General features: G+C 41.0%; 4 protein-coding genes across 6 annotated transcripts; 2 read left to right on the plus strand and 2 right to left on the minus strand.

Annotated features, from left to right (window-relative positions):
* Positions 1-1452: 1452 nt before the first annotated feature.
* On the plus strand, positions 1453-4278 carry LOC103402666 (uncharacterized). 2 transcript variants are annotated; one of them, XM_017323655.3, is made up of 3 exons: positions 1459-2851; positions 3003-3942; positions 4040-4278. In XM_017323655.3, the coding sequence occupies exons 1-2, from the start codon at positions 1629-1631 to the stop codon at positions 3898-3900; spliced, it is 2121 nt and encodes a 706-aa protein (XP_017179144.1). In that variant the 5' UTR covers positions 1459-1628; the 3' UTR covers positions 3901-3942; positions 4040-4278. The 2 variants fall into 2 exon arrangements, with proteins under 2 accessions (XP_008339641.1, XP_017179144.1); XM_008341419.4 differs by having other exon boundaries at positions 1453-2851; positions 3003-4278.
* Positions 4279-6140: 1862 nt separating this feature from the next.
* LOC103402665 (elongator complex protein 2) lies at positions 6141-12039 on the minus strand. The gene is made up of 9 exons (XM_008341418.4): positions 10094-12039; positions 9910-9997; positions 9694-9779; positions 9222-9375; positions 8705-8865; positions 7609-8608; positions 7239-7456; positions 6827-7004; positions 6141-6722 (listed from the first exon to the last, which is right to left on the minus strand). Exons 1-9 carry the CDS (start codon positions 10250-10252, stop codon positions 6238-6240), a joined length of 2529 nt encoding a protein of 842 aa, XP_008339640.3. The 5' UTR covers positions 10253-12039; the 3' UTR covers positions 6141-6237.
* A 272-nt stretch (positions 12040-12311) lies between these two features.
* LOC103402664 (uncharacterized) lies at positions 12312-16395 on the plus strand. 2 transcript variants are annotated; one of them, XM_070815689.1, is made up of 9 exons: positions 12312-12997; positions 13129-13206; positions 13488-14279; positions 14456-14558; positions 14941-15032; positions 15144-15318; positions 15485-15655; positions 15733-15833; positions 15955-16395. In XM_070815689.1, exons 1-9 carry the CDS (start codon positions 12647-12649, stop codon positions 16012-16014), a joined length of 1923 nt encoding a protein of 640 aa, XP_070671790.1. In that variant the 5' UTR covers positions 12312-12646; the 3' UTR covers positions 16015-16395. The 2 variants fall into 2 exon arrangements, with proteins under 2 accessions (XP_070671790.1, XP_008339639.1); XM_008341417.4 differs by having other exon boundaries at positions 12316-12997; positions 14932-15032.
* A 2147-nt stretch (positions 16396-18542) lies between these two features.
* LOC103402663 (receptor protein kinase-like protein ZAR1) lies at positions 18543-21328 on the minus strand. The gene is made up of 2 exons (XM_008341416.4): positions 19655-21328; positions 18543-19496 (listed from the first exon to the last, which is right to left on the minus strand). Exons 1-2 carry the CDS (start codon positions 21126-21128, stop codon positions 18823-18825), a joined length of 2148 nt encoding a protein of 715 aa, XP_008339638.1. The 5' UTR covers positions 21129-21328; the 3' UTR covers positions 18543-18822.
* Between the last annotated feature and the right edge of the window lie 1348 nt (positions 21329-22676).

Here is a 22676-nt window from a genome sequence, read left to right on the forward strand (position 1 = left end):
TACCATAACAAACTATCATATTTATGTTTTTCAAAATATATTTTTCAGTGCAAAATCTATTATATTTCATATTTTAAAACTTGGAATCAACGATTTAAAACCTAAATTTAAAGATATTTTTTCTATTTTTCATCTTTAAAAATCAATAAAAAATAGTTTTGGGACCTAATAAACGGTAGGACCACATCCAAGGTTCTTGCAATATTTTCCTCAATTGCTACGCAAAATATTTCTAAAGCTAAATATGAGATCCCACATTAACCAATGGAGAGGATGTAATGTGCCTTATATGTACATGCTTCCCTCCCTATAGCACAAGGCCTTTTGGGAACTCACTGGCTTCGGATTCCATCGGAACTCTGAAGTTAAGCAAGTTCGTGCGATAGCAATCCTAGGATGGGTGACCCACTAGGAAGTTCTCGTGTGAGTTCCCAGAAACAAATCTGTGAGGGAATGGTAAGCCCAAAACGGACAATATGATGATACGGCGGAATCGAGACTAGGATGTGACATAAAACTGTGAGTTATAACAAATGCCCCTAATCCCTAAAGCTAAAATTTTTAATTTTTTCACCCGTTACTATTCAAACACCCCTAATCCCTAAACTTCATGGGCCTCCATTGCTTCTTCTGCGCCTTCCCGAGGGCATAAGTTTGTGTTGCGTACAGAGACGCCTAAATCATTAATTTTATGTTTTATTTTATATTTTTTTTTTTAAATTTTCGTTTTTCACATACCAAAACATCAAACTATAATCTTCTTGTTCTACAAAATATATTTTCAATAAATTTTTGTTATAATGCATATAAAAAATTCAAAAGTTTTTCTTATACTCTACTTAAATTTAAATTTGTGTATATTTACCGTACAAATTTTAAAATTTAAATTTAATTAAGGGTAATAAATAAGAAAATGAGCATGGCATCTTAGTGTCAGTTGATGACCGAAAATATACCATCAGTAAACTAGCTGCCAAGTGTCAACCCATCAGCAAAAATATACCGGACCTGACTTCTTTGCCCTCCTAGTTCCCATACATTCCCATCCCCTCTTATTTGTGTAGTTACGGTTAAGCCACGTCAACATTTTATATCACTATTATTTTTTGTCTTATTATATATATTAAAAAATCAATATAAAATGTTGACGTGGCTTAACCGTGAGTCCGTGACAGCATAAAATCGGAAGGGTGGGAGTGTATGGGAACTGGAGGGCAGAGAAACCAGGTCCAAATATACCCACAGTTTCATTTCCAACTTTGGCCTTTTCCCCACAGTTCCCTCCCTGTTTCCCCCTTCCCAGTAAAATATTCACAATTTTATTTTTACTTAACATAATTAATCGAAAGAATTAACCCAAAACCCCCCTTTACTACAATTACCAATCAAATTATTAAATTAATATTTAAAAAAATAAAAAATATATAATATATATAAAAATAAAAAACAACCAGAGCTTTGAGGAGAGCAGTCGAGGTGTGGAGTAACTATATGAGGAGCATCCACCCCCCATTCTTCCGTCCCTCACCCCCAAAAGAAGGAGAAGAAGAGAGTTGAAATTCTAAACCACCACCACCCACCAAAAAACCCCCACAATCCTCTCTCACTCACTCCACTCTGCCGCCGCCATGGACCCACCACCAGCGGGCCCGCCGCTGCAACCCCACCACCTCAACTACCCGGAGTCCCTAGACTCCTCCCCTCGCTCCCGCAACACCGACTCATGGGACGATCCCATCCCCCCCACCAACAGGCTCCGCCTCATGTGCAGCTACGGCGGCCACATCGTCCCCCGCCCCCACGACAAGTCGCTGTGCTACGTCGGTGGCGACACCCGAATCGTCGTCGTCGACCGCCAGACCTCCCTCTCCGAACTCTCCAACCGCCTCTCCAAGACTCTCCTCAGCGGCCGACCCTTCACCCTCAAGTACCAGCTCCCCAGCGAAGACCTCGATTCCTTAATCTCCGTCACCACCGACGAGGACCTCGACAACATGATCGACGAGTACGAACGCACGGCCAACCACAGCGGCGCTTCGTCCAAACCCTCACGCCTCCGTCTCTTTCTCTTCCCCCTGAAGCCCGAGTCGTCGCAATCGATGGGGCCCATTCTCGATATTCCAGCCAATAAGTCTGAGGACTGGTTCCTGAACGCGCTCAATGGCGAGTCCGATATGCTAAATCGGGGCTTCTCCGACTCCGCCTCTGTCAATTGCTTGCTGGGTCTCGACGACGATTCGATTTCAGGCGGGGCTGCCAATAATTTGGACTCCGGTTCGAGAGACGTCGAGGCTTCAGTTCCTGCGAATGGCAAGAATGCCAAACAGGGCGGAGGTGGTGGCGGTGGGAACGGGCAGGACGTTCACTCCGTCCCCGATTCGCCGATGCTGGAGAACTCCTCTTCGTTTGGGTCCACGTCATCGTCGCCATCGCTTGCGAACTTGCCGCCGATTCGGGTCCACGTGGAAGATGGTATCGGCGGCGGAGGTGGAGATCGGATTAGAGTGCAGGATCAGAAGATGGGGATAGAAGAGCAGTTCGCTCGGATGACTGTTGGTGGTGGTGTTGGCCCTGTTGGGCAGAAGCAAGACGATGGTGGCTTCGCGGTCCTTTCATCGCCTCCTCTGATTCCCACTACCATCGTGGCATCCGCCGCGCCGCTGAGCACGGCCACCGATTACTTGAATCGCGTAGTTTCGGACGATGAGCGATCCGATCACGGCGCACCAGTTGGGTATCGGAAACCGACGCCTCCTCAGCCTCAGCTTCAGCCACAGACTCTGCCTCCTCAGTCTCAGCAGCCTAAATCTAGTGGCGTTCTTGATTTGCCCTCCCCAGATTCTGTTTCAAGGTATGCCTTATTTTTCACGATAATTGGCTTGATTAATCGTTTAGAATTAGAACTTCTGTTTTTAATTATCTGCCTGTTTAAATTACTTTTAAGTTGTTGTTTGGGGTGATGATCGAGTGATTAATTGGGGGTTATAATTTCAATTCTGCAGTGACAATAGTTTATCAAATGCCATGTCTCGCCCAAAACCTGTAATTTATCAAGACCCAGTAGTTCAAATCCCCTCTGCAAACGCCAGGTTTCCGGCAAACCTAGTTGATCCGAAATTAAATCTTTCCGATCCAAACTCTCGGATTCAGATGCAACAACAGGTTCACGATTCTGGGTACGTTTTGCAATCGCAATTCGATCATCAGCAGCAGCAGCAACACCAACAACACCCACAACAAGCACAACAGCCGCATCAATTTATACACGCTGGAACACATTACATCCAGCACCACCCAGGTTCGGTCCCCATTCCAGCGTACTACCCAGTATATCCGCCCCAGCAGCAACAGCACCACCATCATCATCCCCAGCTTGATCAGCAGCAGCAGCAGCAGCAGCAATACCAAGTTTATTACATGCCTGCCAGGCAGCCACAACCTTACACCACTTTGCCAGTTCAGCAATCGAATATCAGCGATTCTGCCGCTCCTATCCCTTCGACCCGCTCCCAAACGCCTCCTAACCCTGCCATGTCCTCCTCTTCTGCGCCTTACAACCAGATGAGGAATCCCCAAATTGCCAAACCCGAACTGGGTGCCCCAACAGGGGTGTACAGAACGGCAACCACAGCAGCTCCGCCTCTAGTTCAAGTCCCATCTGCTCAGCATCAGCAGCAGTATGTCGGCTACCCCACCCAGATGCACCATCCGTCCCAATCGGCCGTTCCTTCTTCTGGGGCCAATGCCAGTTATGCCTATGAATATGCTACTGATCCCTCTCATGCGCCGATATACTACACACAGCCTCTGGCGCCCTCAATGCCTTCTCAGTACCAAACCATGACGCTGCCGGAAGTCTCTGCTCAGCTTCCCACCGACAACATCAAGCAGCAGAGATGAGGGAAGTGAACAATGCCTGGAGAAGGAAACAATTTTGGGAAGGTGGGAAGCTTTGGTTTTTATGTTTAAAACTTATATATCTGTTTCTAGAGTCTTTGCTTTGGTATTGGTAATTGGTTGTGGTATGTATTTGTGATAGATAATAAGCAAACTTTGGTCGTCCTCGTCGCCTTCGTCTTCGTCTTCTTCGTTCCTGTAAGGTTATATGGTTGCTGCTCCATTGCCGCCGCCGTAGTCGTCATCCAAGAGAAGTGGATAGGAATATGAAAAGGTGGTGTCTGGGATTATAATTTTATACTGTAAAAGCTGGAAAACTCAACCAAACATGGTATTGTGTGCTTGTGCAGATCAGTTTCTGAATAAATGTTTTGTAAGTAACATGTAGTTTTCTTTTAATATTGTTTTGCCTAGTGGATATGGGATGAGAATGGCATATACATGCTTTGCCACGCAATTGCAAATTTGTCTGCAGAAGCAGCCGCTGTAATTGCAGTTTCGTGATGAGAGGGAGAGGGAGAAGAACAAGCAGTCACTTTGGTCGGTTTGCGATTGTTTTTCAAGGAAACATTTCTGCTCATAAGTGCTTTCATAAGTGCTTTCATTATAACGGCAAGTGCTTCTTGATGTTGACTGCCGGCATGAATTTAACCGCAACTTCTTCCTCGAGTCGATTGCGACTTGGCATTGCCCTTCGCTCACGAAATATTCTCGGATCGGGTTTTTTGCCCATTGCTCAAGATTCCCTGTTATTAACCCCCGCAGGAGTCCGGGCCGTTTCTCCATCCAAATGTTGCTAATCATCCTCCACAAACTAAAAACGTTTTTAAGTGGTTTTGTGTTAAATATATTCAGAAACGTTTTTTTATTATCAAAAAGCACTAGTCCCCACCACTCTAATTTCTAACTCTAACGGATCAAAAAAAGGAGTGGTTCGTTGGATGAATTCTTACCTCTCTATAATAAAAACTCTGGATTATAATTTGGATATATCCCCACCAAAGCAAATAGTGTAGCTTTGCCTTTAAACTTAGTAATGGCATCTGCGTGGATGGGGACACAAATCTTGTGTGGAATTGGAATTGAGTAACATCAATCGACAACGACATCTTGATCTTGTCAAAATTTGAAAACTTAACAAACAAACAAATAAAAAAATAATGTCGACCAACCACAATCATCTAACCTCATCAGATCAAAGTTGACCCGTAGCAAAAAGTGCATCGTATTCGGCTGCTCACTGATTTTCATGTGATTAAACCAGTCACACACAGCGTTTTAGATTCTTCTTGTTTTATTTAACCCAGTAATTAAATGGCCGGCGATAGTACAAGGTTTCTGTTTTGGTTTTGGGATGTGAGAGAGATTTCACAGATAGTTGTACTACTGTGATTATAATTAAGTTACACGTGTTTCAAAGTTTTTCAATTTTGTGGCACGTTAAAGTTGTTTTCGAGAATTTTTTTAGTATACCAAAAATACGACTCGATACATTGAGTGTCATAATATAATTGGTTGAATTTTTTTTTTTAAGTTTTCATCAAATTGTATTATTACATCTAGCGTAATGAACTATGTTTTCGGCACACTGAAATATCTCTTCTTGCTTTCACTCCAGTCTAAGTGAAGACAAGTAGCTCATTACTTTTAAGTTTTAAGCAACAGTTTGCGACTACTATACTAACTAACGGAAGCAAAAGTGAGTTAAGCAAGTTAGTCATGCAAAAAGCATGTTCAACCATGCTTGCATCCAAATTCTCTCTCTACTCGTAGTTTAGATTAGAATAACGCAATTTGCAGCGGATATCAAACAAGTCCAAATAGAAAGAGGGACGGACCATGAAATTTGACAATTTCAACATTCAATGTTCAACATGAAGAATATGTGAAATGTCGTATTTTGATCCCTAGATTGGCAGATGGGGCATACTATTCAATTAACGAATTATTATTTATTTATTTATATGATCTCATATCTCTGGCTTTGCGAAAGACAAAGAAAGCCCTGACAGAAGAAATCGGCGCCATCAATTCTTCATCATTTCATGTCACATTCATACACGAGGAATAGTTTTGTTTTTGGAATTCGAATTGGATTCGATCCGATTTGCAATGGCTCCCACCAGAAGAGCTTTATTTGATATCTACTTAGTGCGGATTCTGGGGCCCACTATTTTCAAAATTATTTTTCGTTCTACTTACTCACTCGTTGAAACTTGTATTAAAAAGTGCGCCAACAAATCTGTCTGTTTCAATAATATTACTCGCTCGTTAGAATTGGTAAATTAATATTGGCCATTACAAAAAATTATTTTACATGTAGGTAAAACGATAATATGGTTAGTTAATGTTAACCTGGAACACTCTCACACATTGATCTGCCCCGCAAGAAGCGAGCTGTAAGCTACCGGAATCTTCATTCTTGCAGTTTCTCCATGCCAAACGGTTTACAGCAGAGACATGGCACATCAACGGCTCAAGCCGTACGACAAGGGAAGCAACTGCGCCTGCTACTCCATCATCAGATCTTTTAACAGATAGATTCCACAGTTCAATGAGTCCGTTTTCCATTCCAACTGCGAGGAGCCCTTCGTTGCTGTTGCAATCAAGACCGACCCAAGATAGGGCCATGACGCTACTACTGAACTGGGGAAGAGTCGCGAGCAGCTTCACTGAAGACTCATTTTCCACAGTCCAGATCTTCACTGTCTTGTCCCTCGAGCCTGTGGCAAATTCGTACCCGTATGGATTCCAAGAGCATGCCCATATGATTCTTTTGTGTGCCTCCTGCTTTGCTACGAGCTGGTAAGTAATTTCATCGGTGCCTAAACAGAGACATCAGATGAACTATGTATCACGGGAAGTCTTACAATCTGCTGATTGGCACTGGTAACAGTGAAAGTACCAATTGGCTTAAACTAAAGAGTACCTGCTTTATCGATTGAAAATACAGAGAACTGGCGATCCCTTGATACAGCCAACAGGAATTTGTCATCATGAGAGAATTCCATTTGTGTCACTGTCAAAGTATGAGACTGCAAGCGACCAACTGCTTTCCATGAACCAATTTGCCATAGCCATATTTCTGCTACCGCTGCTGATTGGGCCTGCAACATAATCATGTTTAGTATAACAAATAAACGATAACTTATGAAACAAGTTATTCTTGTTATGCCTTACTTTCAAATGATTTACACTTCTTTCAGGACTATCAAATAATTTCCTTCAATTATCCACCACTAAAGTGCGCTCCATTCTCCGGAGCAATGTTTTGCCTAAGAACTTTATAAGATTACCCATGTTTCAGTAATTATCCCGGCAAGTACAATGACTCCACATACCTTACATGAAGAAGCAACAAGCTTCCCATCATGATCACTGCACAGAGCAAACAGCTCATTCCCATGACCGTAAAGTTTGTGTGACTCTGGCCATAGTGTATGCCATGCCAGTTGATCTTCAATGGGAGGTTCAGTCAACACAACTGGAACAGCATCAGGAATGGTTTCAAGTGTGTCGAGGCCATCATTCACATTCTTGTCTGGGGTATGCTGCTCAGCTGACAAAAAGAAACAGAATCAATAAATAAATTAAGCCCGTAAAAACTATTCCTAATTTACAAAACTTGATTAAAGAAAAAAAGGAGAACGATACTTGCAATTAAAACCACATTCAAATTACAAAAGAAAGAAAGGAGAGAGAGAGAGTTACCATGAACATAAATAGGTTTCTGTGATAGCCCAAGAGCAGACATATTTGCACCCAAAATCTGAACACCTACTTGGGAATCATCTGAAAAGTCAGATGTTTGTGAAATGGCATGATCCAATGTCTTCAAGAAAGACAATGGAGCTTCAAACACTCTGGCAACTTTCTCATCAGCTCCGCTGACAAATCGATGGTTCCCCTTTCCTTGGATGATGGCCACACAGTTAATATCATGACCATGAACTTGAGGCCGAGCAATTTCATGCCAAGACTCCTCGTCTCTAGGAGATGCCTCATTTTTCCAAGGAGCAAAAATTCGAGTTGTCTGATCATGACTGACTGACAGCAAGTATTGACCAGATCTTCCCCATGCAATATCTGCTATTGCTGCAAAATGCCCAGATGGAACCTTTTGTGGTTGCCAATTTTCATACTCAGTGCCGACATTTTTCCAGAGATGGAAAGATCCACCATATCCATGTGCTAATATTGAATCTCCATTAGGGCTCCAGTGGCCACCATAAAACCCTAGAGCACAATGACTGAGTTCTCCAACAGTAACAACATTCATCCAGATACCAGACGTCTTTTCGGGTTTCCATATCATCATTGTCTTGTCCATAGATGCAGATAAGATGCTTTGGGGTTGACAGTAGGCAATCCCTTCAGAAGATGCATTTGACGGGGGTTGCCACTCCACTGAATACACCCAATCTTCATGTCCAATTAGAAGAGATTCCAATGATATCTGATATGACGTCGTGCCAGCTATAAGTACAGGGCCTTCAATATAAGATGCTAAGCTTACTTTTTCTTTCCGGTAAGCACTCTGGTTGCTGTCCAAAGACTCCTTTAAAGCCATCTTCCATATGCGTATGCCTCTGTCTTGAGATGAACTAACAAGTAGTACGTTGCTTGCCTCACCATTGGTGCACGTAGGTAATGCGAAATCCAGACTTCTGATCCAATCTGTATGCCCTTTCAACTCGCACCCTCGAACAAACTACATGTACATATGAAAAGAATTCAAAACATATTTAAGGCACAAAAATGTCTAAAAAAATCAGACAGTAATATTGATTAATATAATGCAACATACCTTTCCTCTCCTCTCCCCGCTGTAAAGGTGAATTTTGTTATCCAGTCCTCCCATTGCCAGGACTAAGTGCCCAGTACTTCCAGGCAACTCTGATAATGAAAGCGCTACCATGGGTTTTGTACCAACAGAGAGAGAATCCAGATGCAACAGTTCACAGACACCTAGAATAACTCAGAAAAGTCATGTTTCCAATTGATTTTGAAATTCTTTCATTTGATGTGAAGGGAGAACTTTTGGCTCTGTCTTCATTACAAAAACATGATATTTTCGTGCTCGAGAGATGTTCAAAACTTTTTATAATGTTTGTTTCAAATCCATAACATGAACCTAAGTAGATCGATTTAGGGAAGAGTTTGGAGGAATGGTGTTGTCACTTCATGAATTGTCTTGTACCCCTTCTTTGACTTTGTCAGTAGAATCAAATGTGCAGAACTAAAGCAAATCAACTTACATATTAAATCTATAAAACTTATGAAAGTAAAACAATTTGATTTAGTCCATTGAACTTTGGGCTCACCTCCACTAGTTGATGGAAACACAACCTCCCATATATAAACCATACTATCGGAAGACGTAGAGGCAAAGACTGCCTCAGTTTGAGAAACCATAATTCCAGTTATGCATGTGACACCCTTCTTGTGTAACTGAGGTAGTTGTTGCACATACCTCCACTGTAAAGGAAAAGCAAAGAGAATCCATGAAGATAACACATTTCAACAGAAAACAATTCTTTCAAATATACTCGTCACTCAGAGACAAGTCTTCCAAAAACTGAAATAAGTAACGAACCCTCCAACTAGCTAGGAAATAAATGATAGGACCTAAAACTACAACTTCTCACACAGTTTTAACTAGCTATTCGCTACGTTCGTTCGGCAATTCAATGCAACCTACTGTACTGATAAGTTGTGAAGGAAACTTTAAGAAAACACCAACAAAAAACAATAAGAATTGCGATAACATGAACACCGGTAACGACAAGATTATACCTTTCCTTCAAGAACAGAGTACTCCCACAAAATAATTTCACCAGCAGCATCTCCAGAGAGCAAATAATGCCGGTCCAACTTTTTTGCTGTGGAAATCCGCAAAATCTTGTCAGCAACCCAAATAACAACTTAAAAAATGTAAAGTTGAATTCAGAAAACACTAAAAATACTCTTCTTTTTTTTTCTTCACTTGTTTCTGAGAAGTCCCAAAAGTACCTCTGAATGCAAACTTGTTGCTTGGGAGCCACTGCGTGCAATTCACAGCAGCCTTGTGACCTGGAAGCGTAGTCCAAATTTGAGCAGTCTGCAGCCATTTTTGTAAAAAACGAAAAGAAAATTAGTTTCAATAGAAAACTGAGTTCATAAAGGAGGTACAGAGAGAGAGAGAGAGAGAGAGGACCTCGGGATTGAAGATAGCAACGGCGTTTTGGGCACCGAAAGCGACTAAATCACAAGCACCCCACGAACAGTTGTTGACGATTCTGTTGCAGCCTGCTCCTATGAACACTCCCTTCACTCCAACCCCACGCCCTCCTCCTCGACCATCTCCGCTAGACATGGTGGAAGAACTGGCTCTGGTTTGGCAGACAGACGGCGGCTTCAGCCTTCAGGTGTTGGAGGCTCACGTTCTGCTTTTGCTGGTTCGGCAACACGCGAGAGAAAGGAAGAAAGGAGTGTTTGGGCCGTCGTTAGACGAATGGGGCGAGGCCCAAAATCTAAGACTTACTTCTTGGCCCTAAAAACTATACAGTCAAGATCCATTACACCTAAACATCGATATTCCTGTCTAAAACACTGTTTTAAAAATTCTTGCCTAGCGTTGCTCAGGTCCCCACCTAAGCTATAGGTGGCTGATCATCACTCCAATTAATTACTAGGCGTGTCAAAATTAAGAAAGGTCGTCGAAAACTTATTTAGGAGTCTGCCTAACCTGTCTAAGAGCTCGTGTAGCTCACCTAATGCCATCTCCAATTGACCCGGCCAAAGGGTCATAGGGCTAATAATAGCCCGTTTTGACATGAAAACCTTCTTCAACTGAGGGATTGGCCAAAAGACTCGTGGTCCCCACCCGGCAAAAAATGGGAGAACCAGCCAAAGGGCTGCCCAAGAGCAGCCAACCCGTCAGCCCTATAGCCTAGCCCTCTAGGTCAAAATATCAAGCTTGACATTTTGCCAACCCTCCACCACCAGAATGTCAAGCTTGACATTTTGCCAGTCATCCAACTCAACCCATTTGAATGCTAACGACTACTTGGCATTAGGTTACTGTTGGAATTTGATTTTTTTTTTTTTGAGGAATTTAAAAAAAAAATCTAATTTTTTTTCCTATAAATACCTAAAGCCATTCCTACACCATTTTCACATACTTTTCACCATTTCATACTATCTTACCTCATTTTCTTTCAATTCTTCACATTCTATTCTCTTACATCTTCCAATAATCTTCTATTTAATTTTTTCAATAATCTTCAAATGACCACATCTGCAATGAAAAGAAGAGCTTAGACCCGAAAAGAAGATGAAGTTCTTTGTAGGGCTTATAGATGGGTCTCAGAAGATAATATCAAGGGTAGTTCTCAAACAAGTGAAGGTGTTTGGAAGTGTGTGAATTCTACCCCAATATCTAGCCAATTTATTAACATTGGAAGTTGAAGATAAAAAGTGCCACATAGAATCCTATATGAAATTTGCACAACAAATTATATATCGACTAGTGTCACTCTAAATCATATCCGAAAAATTATTGAGATTACATAAAGATAAGAAATTTGGAGAGTTACTTACGTTAGCGACACGTGTCACTCGAAGTACTGGTTTGGTACTGAGGTACTTTTATAAAAAGTGGATATAAAAAAAAGTTGAGCTAAAAAAGGGTGTTTGATAAACACTTAAAAACAACTTATTTTCATAGTTTTGGATGAAAAAAGGCTGAAATGTGAAGCAGCAAAAATGAGCTTATTTTTATAGCACATCAGAATTTTTTTATTTTTTTTTCAGAGCACAGCAATATCAAATCAGCCTGAAATCCTATCCAAAAAATTATTGAGATTATATAAGAAATCCGGAAGCTTATTCATTTGGCGACAAGTGACACTCAAAATATGTATGAAATCCTTATTTTAATTAAGTAACCATATTAATCTCTAATAATTAATAAAACACTCATTGTCAACCAAAACCCTATGAAATTACCAGTTTAACCCTCTAATTAAAACAGAACATGAATAAGAAATATGGGGCATAAATGTAATTTCAACAACCAATTTTTGTTTTTTTTTTTCAAAGCCTCACTTACATGTAATCCTAACATATCACTAACTTTAAAAAAAAAAAAAAAAAAAAAAACTTCCCACTCCCACATTCTCTATCACTCTCTTCCTCTCTCCTATTTAAAAAACAAAAATAAAAAATTTTCTCACACACGTGTGCCCATATGCTAGTCAATTTAATTAAAATAATAAATTATATTTGACCTATAATCTTTTGACCCCCTCAGTTGGAGATGATATAAAATATAACTCGAAATTATTTATTAAAATTATAAAATAAAATTTCTTGTAAGAAGCTAAAGAGAGCCTTTTGACCATCTTTCAATTAGAAATGGCCCCGCCTAGTCTGCCTAACCCATTAGACTCCTAGGCGCTAGGCCAGCCCACCTAACGAGTGTACCCGCCGGAGCGAACGTGGCGCGGCTATTACTACGACTTCAGTTGATTATTATCCAGTCCACTTGTCCAAGTTTGAATCTAAATTAATATTCCACAAACTAAAAAAATAAATAAAACAAAATAAAAAGTTGTACAGGAGGAAGCCGAACCGTCTGTACACACCTGTCCCTGAATCCTTAGGTGTCGCAAGAGACTCAGATTCAGATTCAACGCCCGACTCCACCGTCTCAGCCGCTTCCACCGCGACATGCTCAAACTGTAGCATCCAAAAGACCAAGCTTCAGATGGCGGCAATCCAGTACGACATTCGCTGCGCGCTTCTCCTGAATCATCACGCATCATCGTTATCATCGCCATCATCATCCACGTCACCGCCGTCGTTATCCACGATTCGGTCCCTCTGCCCCACCCTCCTCGGCTCGCGCGCCTCCGCGGCGCGTCGAGTCCTCTCGCTGTCGACCTCGTGCTGGACGACGTCGTTCCGGCTCAGAACCTTCTCCACCGGCGCCGGAGAGGCCGCCGTCGTCAAGCTTCCGGAGAAGCCGCCGATATGCACGGCCGATGAACTCCACTACGTGTCCGTGCCGAACTCCGATTGGAAGCTCGCGCTCTGGCGATACCACCCGTGCCCCAAGGTACTGAATCTAATTTTTGAAAAGGAATTAATTTCTGTTCAATTTTAATTTTTTTGATTTAAATGGAACAATTTTTAGGAATTAATACTTATAATTTACGAGAAACTAAAGTTGAGTGTTGACTGAAACAGGCGCCTCAGAGGAAACATCCATTGCTGCTGTTATCAGGCGTGGGGACCAACGCCATTGGATATGATCTCTCTCCTGAGGTAACATTTGCATGATATAATTGTTAGTAATGCTCAATTAATCGTTTAATTAATATATCTATTAAAAAAATCATTTTTCTCGTTAAAATATTGTTAATTTATAGCCAGATGATAGAGAAAAGTTGTAAAAAATCCCAAATTTACGGCTTTATTCATAATTTTTGCGGCTTTGTTCATAATTTTTGAGAAAGAATACCATAAGGAGTGAGTTTTCAGTGTCAACGTGTGCATTTTACGAGTTTGTTTATTTGTGATTGCTGATGAATGTGGCATATCTGCAGTCTTCGTTTGCGCGTTACATGTCTAGGCAAGGATTCGAGACATGGGTTCTCGAAGTTCGTGGTGCTGGATTGAGCGTGCAAGAATCAGATCGCAAGGAAATTCAGCAATCTGCCCATGAAATATCTAAAGAGATGGAAGCTGTTTCTGAGAGTGCAACTGATGCAGCTTTTCCTGCAGGAAAGCAGTCAAATGGTTTTCCTGTTGCCTCGGCACCTGAGACTCCTGCTCGAGAAGAAAAACATGATAATTCAGCTTCTAAGAGTGCCACTAATGGATCATTTTCTGCAGAAAAGCAGTCCGGTGCCTCAGCATCTGAGGTTCCTGCTCAAGGAGTGATTTCAGCTTTCAGTGGAGACGTTACAAATATAATAACTGTAGGGGATGAATCAAAATCAGTGACAAAGTCGACAGAAACTTTTACGCAGCTGTCAGAAAGATTTTCTGGCTTTCTCAGTGAAGGTCAATCGAAGATCATGTCTGCTAAGTTGCTTGACCAAATTTCAAAACTGTTCGCTGGTTCTGCATTATCTGAGCGTGTTAATGAGATAAGCTATAAGATTTCAGGCCTGTTAGAGACGAGACAAAACTCAGCTATTGCTAGCCAGATCAAGGACCTCAGTCAAAGGCTTGTAAATATCATTGAAGAAGGTCAGCGATCAGTTTCGCCTCCATTGTTTGACTTGCAAGAGCGTTTTAATTCCACGCTGGAAGATTTCCAGAAACAACTTGAATTGATGGTGAAATATGATTGGGACTTTGACCATTACTTGGAAGAGGATGTACCTGCTGCGGTGAGGTGACAATTTATCTTGATGGAAGGCTTTCATATGATTGCCCTTTTTGAATTTAGTCTTTAGAAGAAGCATCCATTTTGATTACACATAGTATCTTCTCTATTATATTGAATCAAGTGATTATCCTTCCTTTTACATGATGAATTTATGGTCTTCAAATGTTATCTTTACAGATGGAATATATAATGGCAGAGAGTAAGCCAAAGGATGGGAAATTGTTAGCCATTGGACACTCAATGGGTGGTATTTTGCTTTACTCAATGCTTTCACGATGCGGTGAGAATCCCTTTTTCCCCCATGCATTTCTTTTTCTTTATTTGCCTTTTGGGTGGAATTCGCTGCTCTATGTATCATTGTTGATACTTGATTGGTTGCATACTGGTTTACGTGCTGTTTTCCTACCCCTCACGCAGTGTTTTAATATGTTATTTTCTTTCCCCAATACAATTGAGTCCGGTTGAGTGTTATTCAATTACATGAAAATTTCTCTTAAGAACTTGCTTAAATACTGATAGCATTTAGCATTGATTGAATGCTTCCAGATCTGGTTCCTTGATATGCTTTGGTACTATTTTCATTTTGTAATACGTTGTGAGAAATGCTCCAGTATATGAATCTGATCTGGTAGCTTCATTATTTCACCTTTAAGGTTCTGAAGGAAGAGAGTCCCAATTGGCAGCTGTTGTAACATTAGCGTCGTCACTTGATTACACATCTTCAAAGTCAATTCTCAAATTGCTCATACCCCTTGTAAGTGGATGCAGAGTTGCGGTAGATCATCTCTAAATTAAGTACAATGAATGTGTGTTAGTGTAGCTTAAACTTTGTTAAGGAACTAATGTCAAGGAACTTGTCATGCAGGCTGATCCCGCCGAGGCTCTCAATGTGCCAGCTATTCCCTTAGGAACACTACTGGCAGCAACTTATCCTCTCTCAAATGGTCCTCCTTATGTTTTCTCTTGGCTTAATAACTTGATTTCAGCAGAGGACATGATGCATCCAGAGTTGTTGAAAAAGCTCGTTTTGAATAACTTTTGTAAGCATATTCCTACTGACACGATATACTTTGTCAATTCCATTTGAGAAATTCGAAGTCAACCATGATGGGTTATTTAAAAAGAAGTTGTTAGAGCCATGTATGTCTCTTACTGATTCATCAACAAGTCAACCATTAGTGATTCTGTGCTTTTTACACATGGCAGGCACCGTACCCGCAAAACTTCTATTGCAGTTAACAACAGCTTTTCGGGAGGGTGGACTACGTGACAGGAGCGGTACCTTTTTGTATAAGGACCATTTAAACAAAAGTAGTGTCCCTATTTTGGCAATTGCCGGAGACCAGGATCTAATTTGCCCACCTGAAGCCGTAGAAGGTAAATTCATATCATGGACGGCTTATGTTCTCTCTAAATTTTCTTTGATTCGTGCTCATGATACTTTGGTGAACCAGAAACTGTGAAGCTGATTCCACAGCACCTGGTTACATATAAACTATTTGGAGAACCCGGTGGTCCACACTACGCTCATTATGATTTGGTCGGAGGCAAATTGGTACGAAGTTTTCTTCTCCGTCTCTCTCTCTCCCTCTCTTATGGTACAATAGTGTGACGTTTCTATTGATATATTTGTTTGCACCGCAACTTGTTTATAGCTATATTCGTTTGAACTACAGGCAGTGGAGCAGGTCTATCCATGTATAATCGAATTTCTTTGTCAGCACGACTCCAAATAATTACCAAAACCATAAAACTTAATCCCTTCAACTTGTTACGGGAGTAAGCTTTATTTCACAACCAGCTTGAAAGGCTTTCATCATGTTTATCAGTGCACGGCCTGATCAAGTTCTTTACGATTTCCGGGTGCAGAGAAGCACTCCACACAGGAAGAACTTAAATTCTTAAAAGTTAATACACAGGTGACCCCTTTTGTTATTTTTTGTTTGAGGACGCATGATGGAGGATTAGTTTATTCACCTTCAGCATTTTGTCAGCAATTAGTAAAGTAGCGAACTCGAAAAATTATTGTATGATACTATAACATAGCTACTTGGTGTAACCAAGTTACGGATTACAAACCCACGTGGCCGTATATCAATCTCTTGTTTTCTTCCTTAGATTCTTGGGTACAAGTCCTACCAAGAGTGTAATATCCTATTCGTATCTTTCTCATCACATGACAATAAGGTCCGCTATTCTAGCAGTACGTTTTGTGTTCTCTTAATAAATTTCATGGGGTGGTGGAAGAGCAAGTAAGAAGTAGAGAATCTTATTATCTGAAAGTTTCATGTCTTTTATCTTAGAGGGCATGTTTTTTAATTCGTTGTAAGTTTGTCGAACCGGCTGATGAATCCGATCTCCCGCGTCCGATTTCCGGTGAATTCTGACCTGAATTTTCGGACCCTTAATTTGTAGCAAGCTTGGGTTGCAGAATCCAACCAATGCTGTCAGGATCACAGAGACCATCCCTTGTCGTTGTGGTGTTTTGTAGCAGCATAAGTAGATAAGCAAACACAACACTGGGCGATTGGTAATGGAAGCACACTTTCTGTCTTCCATGTTACAATGTCTACTCACTACTGCTTCCAGTATATAGTAGCAGATGTAAAAGCTAAGTAGTGAGTCAAATTTAATGGCTCGAAATGCATCAAGCTTTCAGACATGCTAAACCCTCCTAGTGGCACGCCATAACAAGCCTCGTGAATTGTCGACAGAATGCAAGGCATGTCATGACATGCATTTTGTCAACAATTAGCGATGCTTGTTGCGACAGAATTCCAACTTGGTTCAAGACATGCCAACTGGCCAAACTCACATATCTCTGCGTTTTCTTTCTTTTAACAATTGTGCCATCCTGCTTGTAACATATGATAATTGCATTTTCTTGTCTAGTGGTGAGCTTGGAGGGGTATGACGCTCTGATAGATTGGCCCCGGGCTAACCCGAATGTGAATAACTCGAGCATTCTGCACGAGAGAAATGTCGCCGGAGATTGCGATGAAGAAGCAGAGGGAGTGCAGAGCAAGGAGAGGTGTGCCTTGTTATTTATTCCTTCATTCCCGACTCTCGCATTACGTGAAAAATATCCAGTTACACTTACGATATCGCGACCCCACCGACACATAAACGGGAGACGTTCTCGTGTTTGTTTACTGCAGTGACTAGTGAGGAAGAAAATCAGAATCCACAAGGCCACTGAAAGGTCAGTGACATAATGCAAAATTGGACGGACAAGGATTGTCTGCCCTCCCACTTCTCGTGCCCTCCTGTTTTATGTGGTTACGATTAAGCCACGTCAATATTTTATATTATTTTTTATCGAGATAATAAGACAAAAATGAATACTAATGTAAAATGTTGACGTGACTTAACCGTGACCATACAAATAGGAGGGCATGGAAGGACACCGTAAGTGGAAGGGCAGACATTCCTTGTCCAAATTGGACAAGTTAGACCAAATACATTCGGACAAAGAAACTCTGCTTTAAGTGAATAGAACAGACCACGCAGATTAATTACTAAACAGATCAAAGGACAGCTGGAATCTTACTGTCTGATTCTTGATTAAATAGTTTGGTGGAATCCACTCCCCCTGTGTTCGCGCTAAATGGTAGGTACATAGTTAGTCAACTGTCTTAATCCTACTGTTTAACGTGATGAAATCATGAAAATATACAGTTAAAAACACTTTCCAGCCAGTTGCTAACAAAAGATAGTTTATATTCTACCTTAAACTAGTCTAAGCTGCGATAAACGAGATTCCAGCTTAGGTGCACAGGTAAACACATTCACTCTAACAATGTAGCTTAGCCAGCATTTGTTGCTAACATAACAAGTATAAGTTCAAGGCTTTTTTGTTAAAATGGTACCTAAGATTATCATAACTCATCGCTTTGGTTCCTGGAATTTAAAATCAATAGAAGTGGTTTATGAGATTGTCTATAGTCAATCATTTTGGTCCTTATGTGAACATTTTTCGTTAAATTAGAGAAACCACTGGTTCAAGTGGAGCGGTTGATTTACAAAAATATTCTCAATTTAACTGATGTTTATCACGAAATGACCAAAATGATTGACGGTGGACAATCTCAGAGACGACTTCTATTGATTTTAAATCTTAGAACCAAAGTGATGAGTTATGCCAATCTCAGGGATCTTTTTGGCTTAAAAGTCTAAATTCAATGGCGATTATCGTTCATATCCTAGAGGGGGAAGGCAAACCCGTTTCGTTCAATGGTTAAAAGATTATCTGGGAGATAGAGGGTAAAGAACAAGAAACAAATCAACAACTTCATTAACCTACGAGGACAACAAGATACAAAAGGTCTGCAATAAGAGCATGAAGATATCATCCTTCACATATATCCAGTTAACAATGCTCTTTCAGCAGAACTACCTCAACCTAGCTCTATCAAATGACAGTAAGGAAGGCAGAAATCTTACTGTTGGAATGCCTACGCCAAATACACAAATGCACGATCACTAAGATTGAACTAAACAAACATCAAGCTTCACAAGTGGATTGAATTTGCCGCAATCATATCTCAGACAGCAGATGTGGCCAACCTGTCCAAAGCATCGGAAATATGCCTCATTATCGGTCTCCTTTCAGGGCTGCTGTGAACACAAGCCATTGCAATCTTCAAAACCGCTATAATCTCTTCTTCCTTATCCACGTCGTGCATCAAATTTGGATCTAAAACATCTAAAAGAGGCTTCTTCTCTTCAATGTTGAGCTGAATCCATTGAACCAGGTCCATTTCTGAGGAACCCACTTGGACTATTGGCAATCTTCCGGTAATCATTTCGAGTAAGATTACTCCATACGAATACACATCCCACTTCTGTGATGGTTTAACCACTTTCAGAGATTCTGGAGCCTGATAACAAGATCCCAAATTGCTGGATGAACTAACCACAGAAACTTCAGATGGCGCTGCACTCTTTTGTTGCCTTTCTTGTGATTTTTCTGTGGGGATTCGATTGGATTGTAGAGTCGGGGACCCTCCAGCGATATTTGCAAGGCGTCCAAGTCCAAAATCAGAAATGCGGGGTTCCATGTTTTGTCCAAGCAGTATGTTATTTGGCTTCAAATCTCCATGGACATATTTCTTGGGGCTAAACTCATGCAGATAGACCAAGCCTTTTGCAATTCCCTTCATGATATTCAACCGAACAGACCATGATAGCGGTGTAAATGATACCAGCCCTGGCTTCCCTAATGACATAACAAAACAATCAAATCAACAAAAACACCACACCTATAATTTTATTCGCAAATCTGAGTTAAATACACCTACCATTAATAAGAGAATATAACAACCACTAACAAGAGTATGAATACCAAAATTAGACGAGGAAAAATGGTAAGCTTACCATGAAGGGCGGTGGCAAGGCTGCCATTAGGAATATAGTCATATATGAGCAGCTTTTCATCAACAGACCAGTAATATGCCTTCAGAGTAACAACGTTAGGATGCCTTAGCTTTCCAATTGCTTCAACTTCCGTCTGAAATTCCTTGAATCTCTGGGAACCCCCTTCGCCCAATCTTCTCACTGCCAGGGTGATTCCTTCTTCAAGCACAACTTTGTAAACAATTCCAATTCCACTTTTTCCAAGAACAAAAGCAGACGCCTTAAGAAGCTCGTCCAGATCAAATGCCACGTGTGTATCCAATGCCACTAGATCGAACTGCTCCATATTCTCCGATAATGTCTCTGATTCATCTCTTCTGAAGCACAAGCACTCCTTCTTTCCCTTACCTCCCTTGCCAAAACCATTTTCATCCTTAACCTTACTACGAGCCCAAAACCTCGAATAACAATACGAGAAAAGCAGCCCAACAAGGCAAATGCCAATTACATCACTCACTATAATTGCAATTACAGCTGTTTTACTCAACCCTCTTGCTTTCCCACTCTTTCCACCATTATCGTCAGAATCCTGTGGGGGGGAGTTATCCGGCAGAAACGGAATCGAGGAAGGCGGACTAGCACCGGAAACTTCGGAAGAACACGGGTTCTTCAATGGGGTGCCACAAAGACCAGGATTCCCAATAAAAGCAGTTGGTCCTCTGTTCATCAGAGCACCGGTTTGCGGTATTGGACCACTCAAATTGTTATATGTAAGATCAATGTAAACCTTCTCGGGAAGATTTCCAAGGCTAGCCGGGATTGCACCAGAAAACAGATTATGAGACAAATCAACAGTGCCTTGCAAGCTAGACAGATTTCCCATATCACTTGGAATCGAGCCATTGAATTTATTGAAAGAAAGATCAAGTTTTTCTAAAGAAACAAAACCACTTCCAAACCCTTCTGGTAGAAAGCCAGTGAAATTATTCTGACTAAGATCGATGGTTCTGAGCCTCTTGCATTGTATAATCGACGTGGGCAACGAACCATTAAACAAATTTTCTGATAAATCTAGGGATTGAAGGTATTTGAGCTTACCAATCACATTTGGGACAGACCCAGATAAGGAATTTCCATAAAGCACCAAACTTTGGAGCCCCAGAGCTTGGAAAAGCTCAAGGGGCAAGCTTCCGTACAACTTATTGTTCCTTAAATTGACGTGGCGGAGCTCGGAGAGGGCTCCCATGGCGGAAGGAAGAAACCCAGAAAGTTTCTTCTTTGGAATGCTGAGAGAGACAACCCTTTGGTCGTTGCATGTAATCCCATTCCATGTGCAGGGGTTGGAATCAGAGGAGTTCCAGTTGCTCAGAGACCCTTCTGGGTCTTCCGCAATGGACTGCTTGAACGACAAAAGGGCGTAGCCTTCCTCGTTCAAGGAATCCACCAGGGAATGAGAGTTGCAGAGCAGCAGAAGCACCAAAATCAAATAGAACATTTCCAGCAGAAAATTACAGAGTCGGAGTTCAGAGGGATTACCTTTATCGTTCTTTCTGCTGCGGAAACCAAGTGAGGGGTTGTGGAGAAAGCTGAGAGAGACAATGGAGGTGAAGGGAGAGAAAGGAAGTGTGAAAGCTTCAACAGTGATGGAGAAAAGGTAGAGGGGCTCAGCAAGCAAGGACCTTGGGAATATAGAAAAATGGCAAAAGAGAAGTTGGTGTGGGGACCCATATGGAACTGTGTCTCAAATCCCTCCAATTCAATTTGTCGCGATATTTTGTTGGACTCCATGCTTTTGTCCATGGGAACAGTGCAATTTAGTTGTTTATTTTTACTTTTATATTACAATTCTATGCTAATTTATATTAACTTCTACATTAGGGTCGAAATTCTATGCTAATTTATATTAAAAAGAGGGAGTAGGGTTTGAGTTCAAAACGTAGCGGGATGATGAAAAATGTTCTAAATCACCAAAGTAATTAATTACCTTCTAACAATTAGGCTATCCGAAAAAAATCATTGAATTTAATTAAAATATTTAAGCTAGCCGTTTATTACAATCTATCACTTATGATCATTTGTGGAATAGCTCTCATAAATAAATATGGACTTCTATAATAGGGTTTGATTCGACCCACAATGGTCCCACACCCACATTGATATCGATCTCACACTTGTGAGAGGTGCCTTACACATGAACAAATTCTTGTATGAAAATAACCGCATGCAACGTTTTTTAAATGGGATGAAACTATGGGTGGATATGGATGATACCAAACTATAGGACACCTAATTTTTGTACGTCTGATTGCACAAACACTTAAGCTGCTATCAAATCAAATACTAAATTTTCTCCTAATCATGATGCAGGGAAATGTGGAGTGACGGAGGCAACTAGCTAGTGGAAAGATTTTTCAATGTGTTCAAAACACATGATAAAATGTCACATGTTACTGTACAATTGGAAGAACATATCAATGTACAATTTGAAAAACATATGAAAATTTATATAACATATCATTTTTCATTCGTATTTTTGACATACTGAAAAATTTATCCAGCAAGTGCAATAGTGCATATTAGAGAGTGATGATTGTTCCACGCGGGTTATAAACCGTTAAGGGGGCATAATCATAATCCGCTCCGACGACGACCTTATTAAATTCACTGGAAACATGACCAAAACTCGTGCTGACATGGCATGGAACAAAAATAGAAAGTGACAGTTGTAAATATATCGCGAAAAAATGAAATGGGAAATGGAGATAAATTGACATGTGAACTTCGGTTCAGACTACAGGGTGGGAGTGTCTAGAGAGTAGCCGTTTGTCAGTGGTGAGGCCCACTCTATAAAGCTTCGTACTTTACAGAGACTAAAGAGTAAATAATTCATTTTGGAGGGCCTCAGTTGCAAATTGAGAATTCCAGTGCAGGGATTTGGGGTGGCTGGCTGGACCCGAGTTTTGTAAGACCATCTCCAACCCGACGAAGGTTAGAAAGCTCGTTTTAGCTCTCTGTCTCTCTAATATATTAATATTTTAACAAA

The sequence above is a fragment of the Malus domestica genome, chromosome 16, assembly GCF_042453785.1.
Source record: "Malus domestica chromosome 16, GDT2T_hap1".
Lineage (NCBI taxonomy): Eukaryota > Viridiplantae > Streptophyta > Magnoliopsida > Rosales > Rosaceae > Malus > Malus domestica.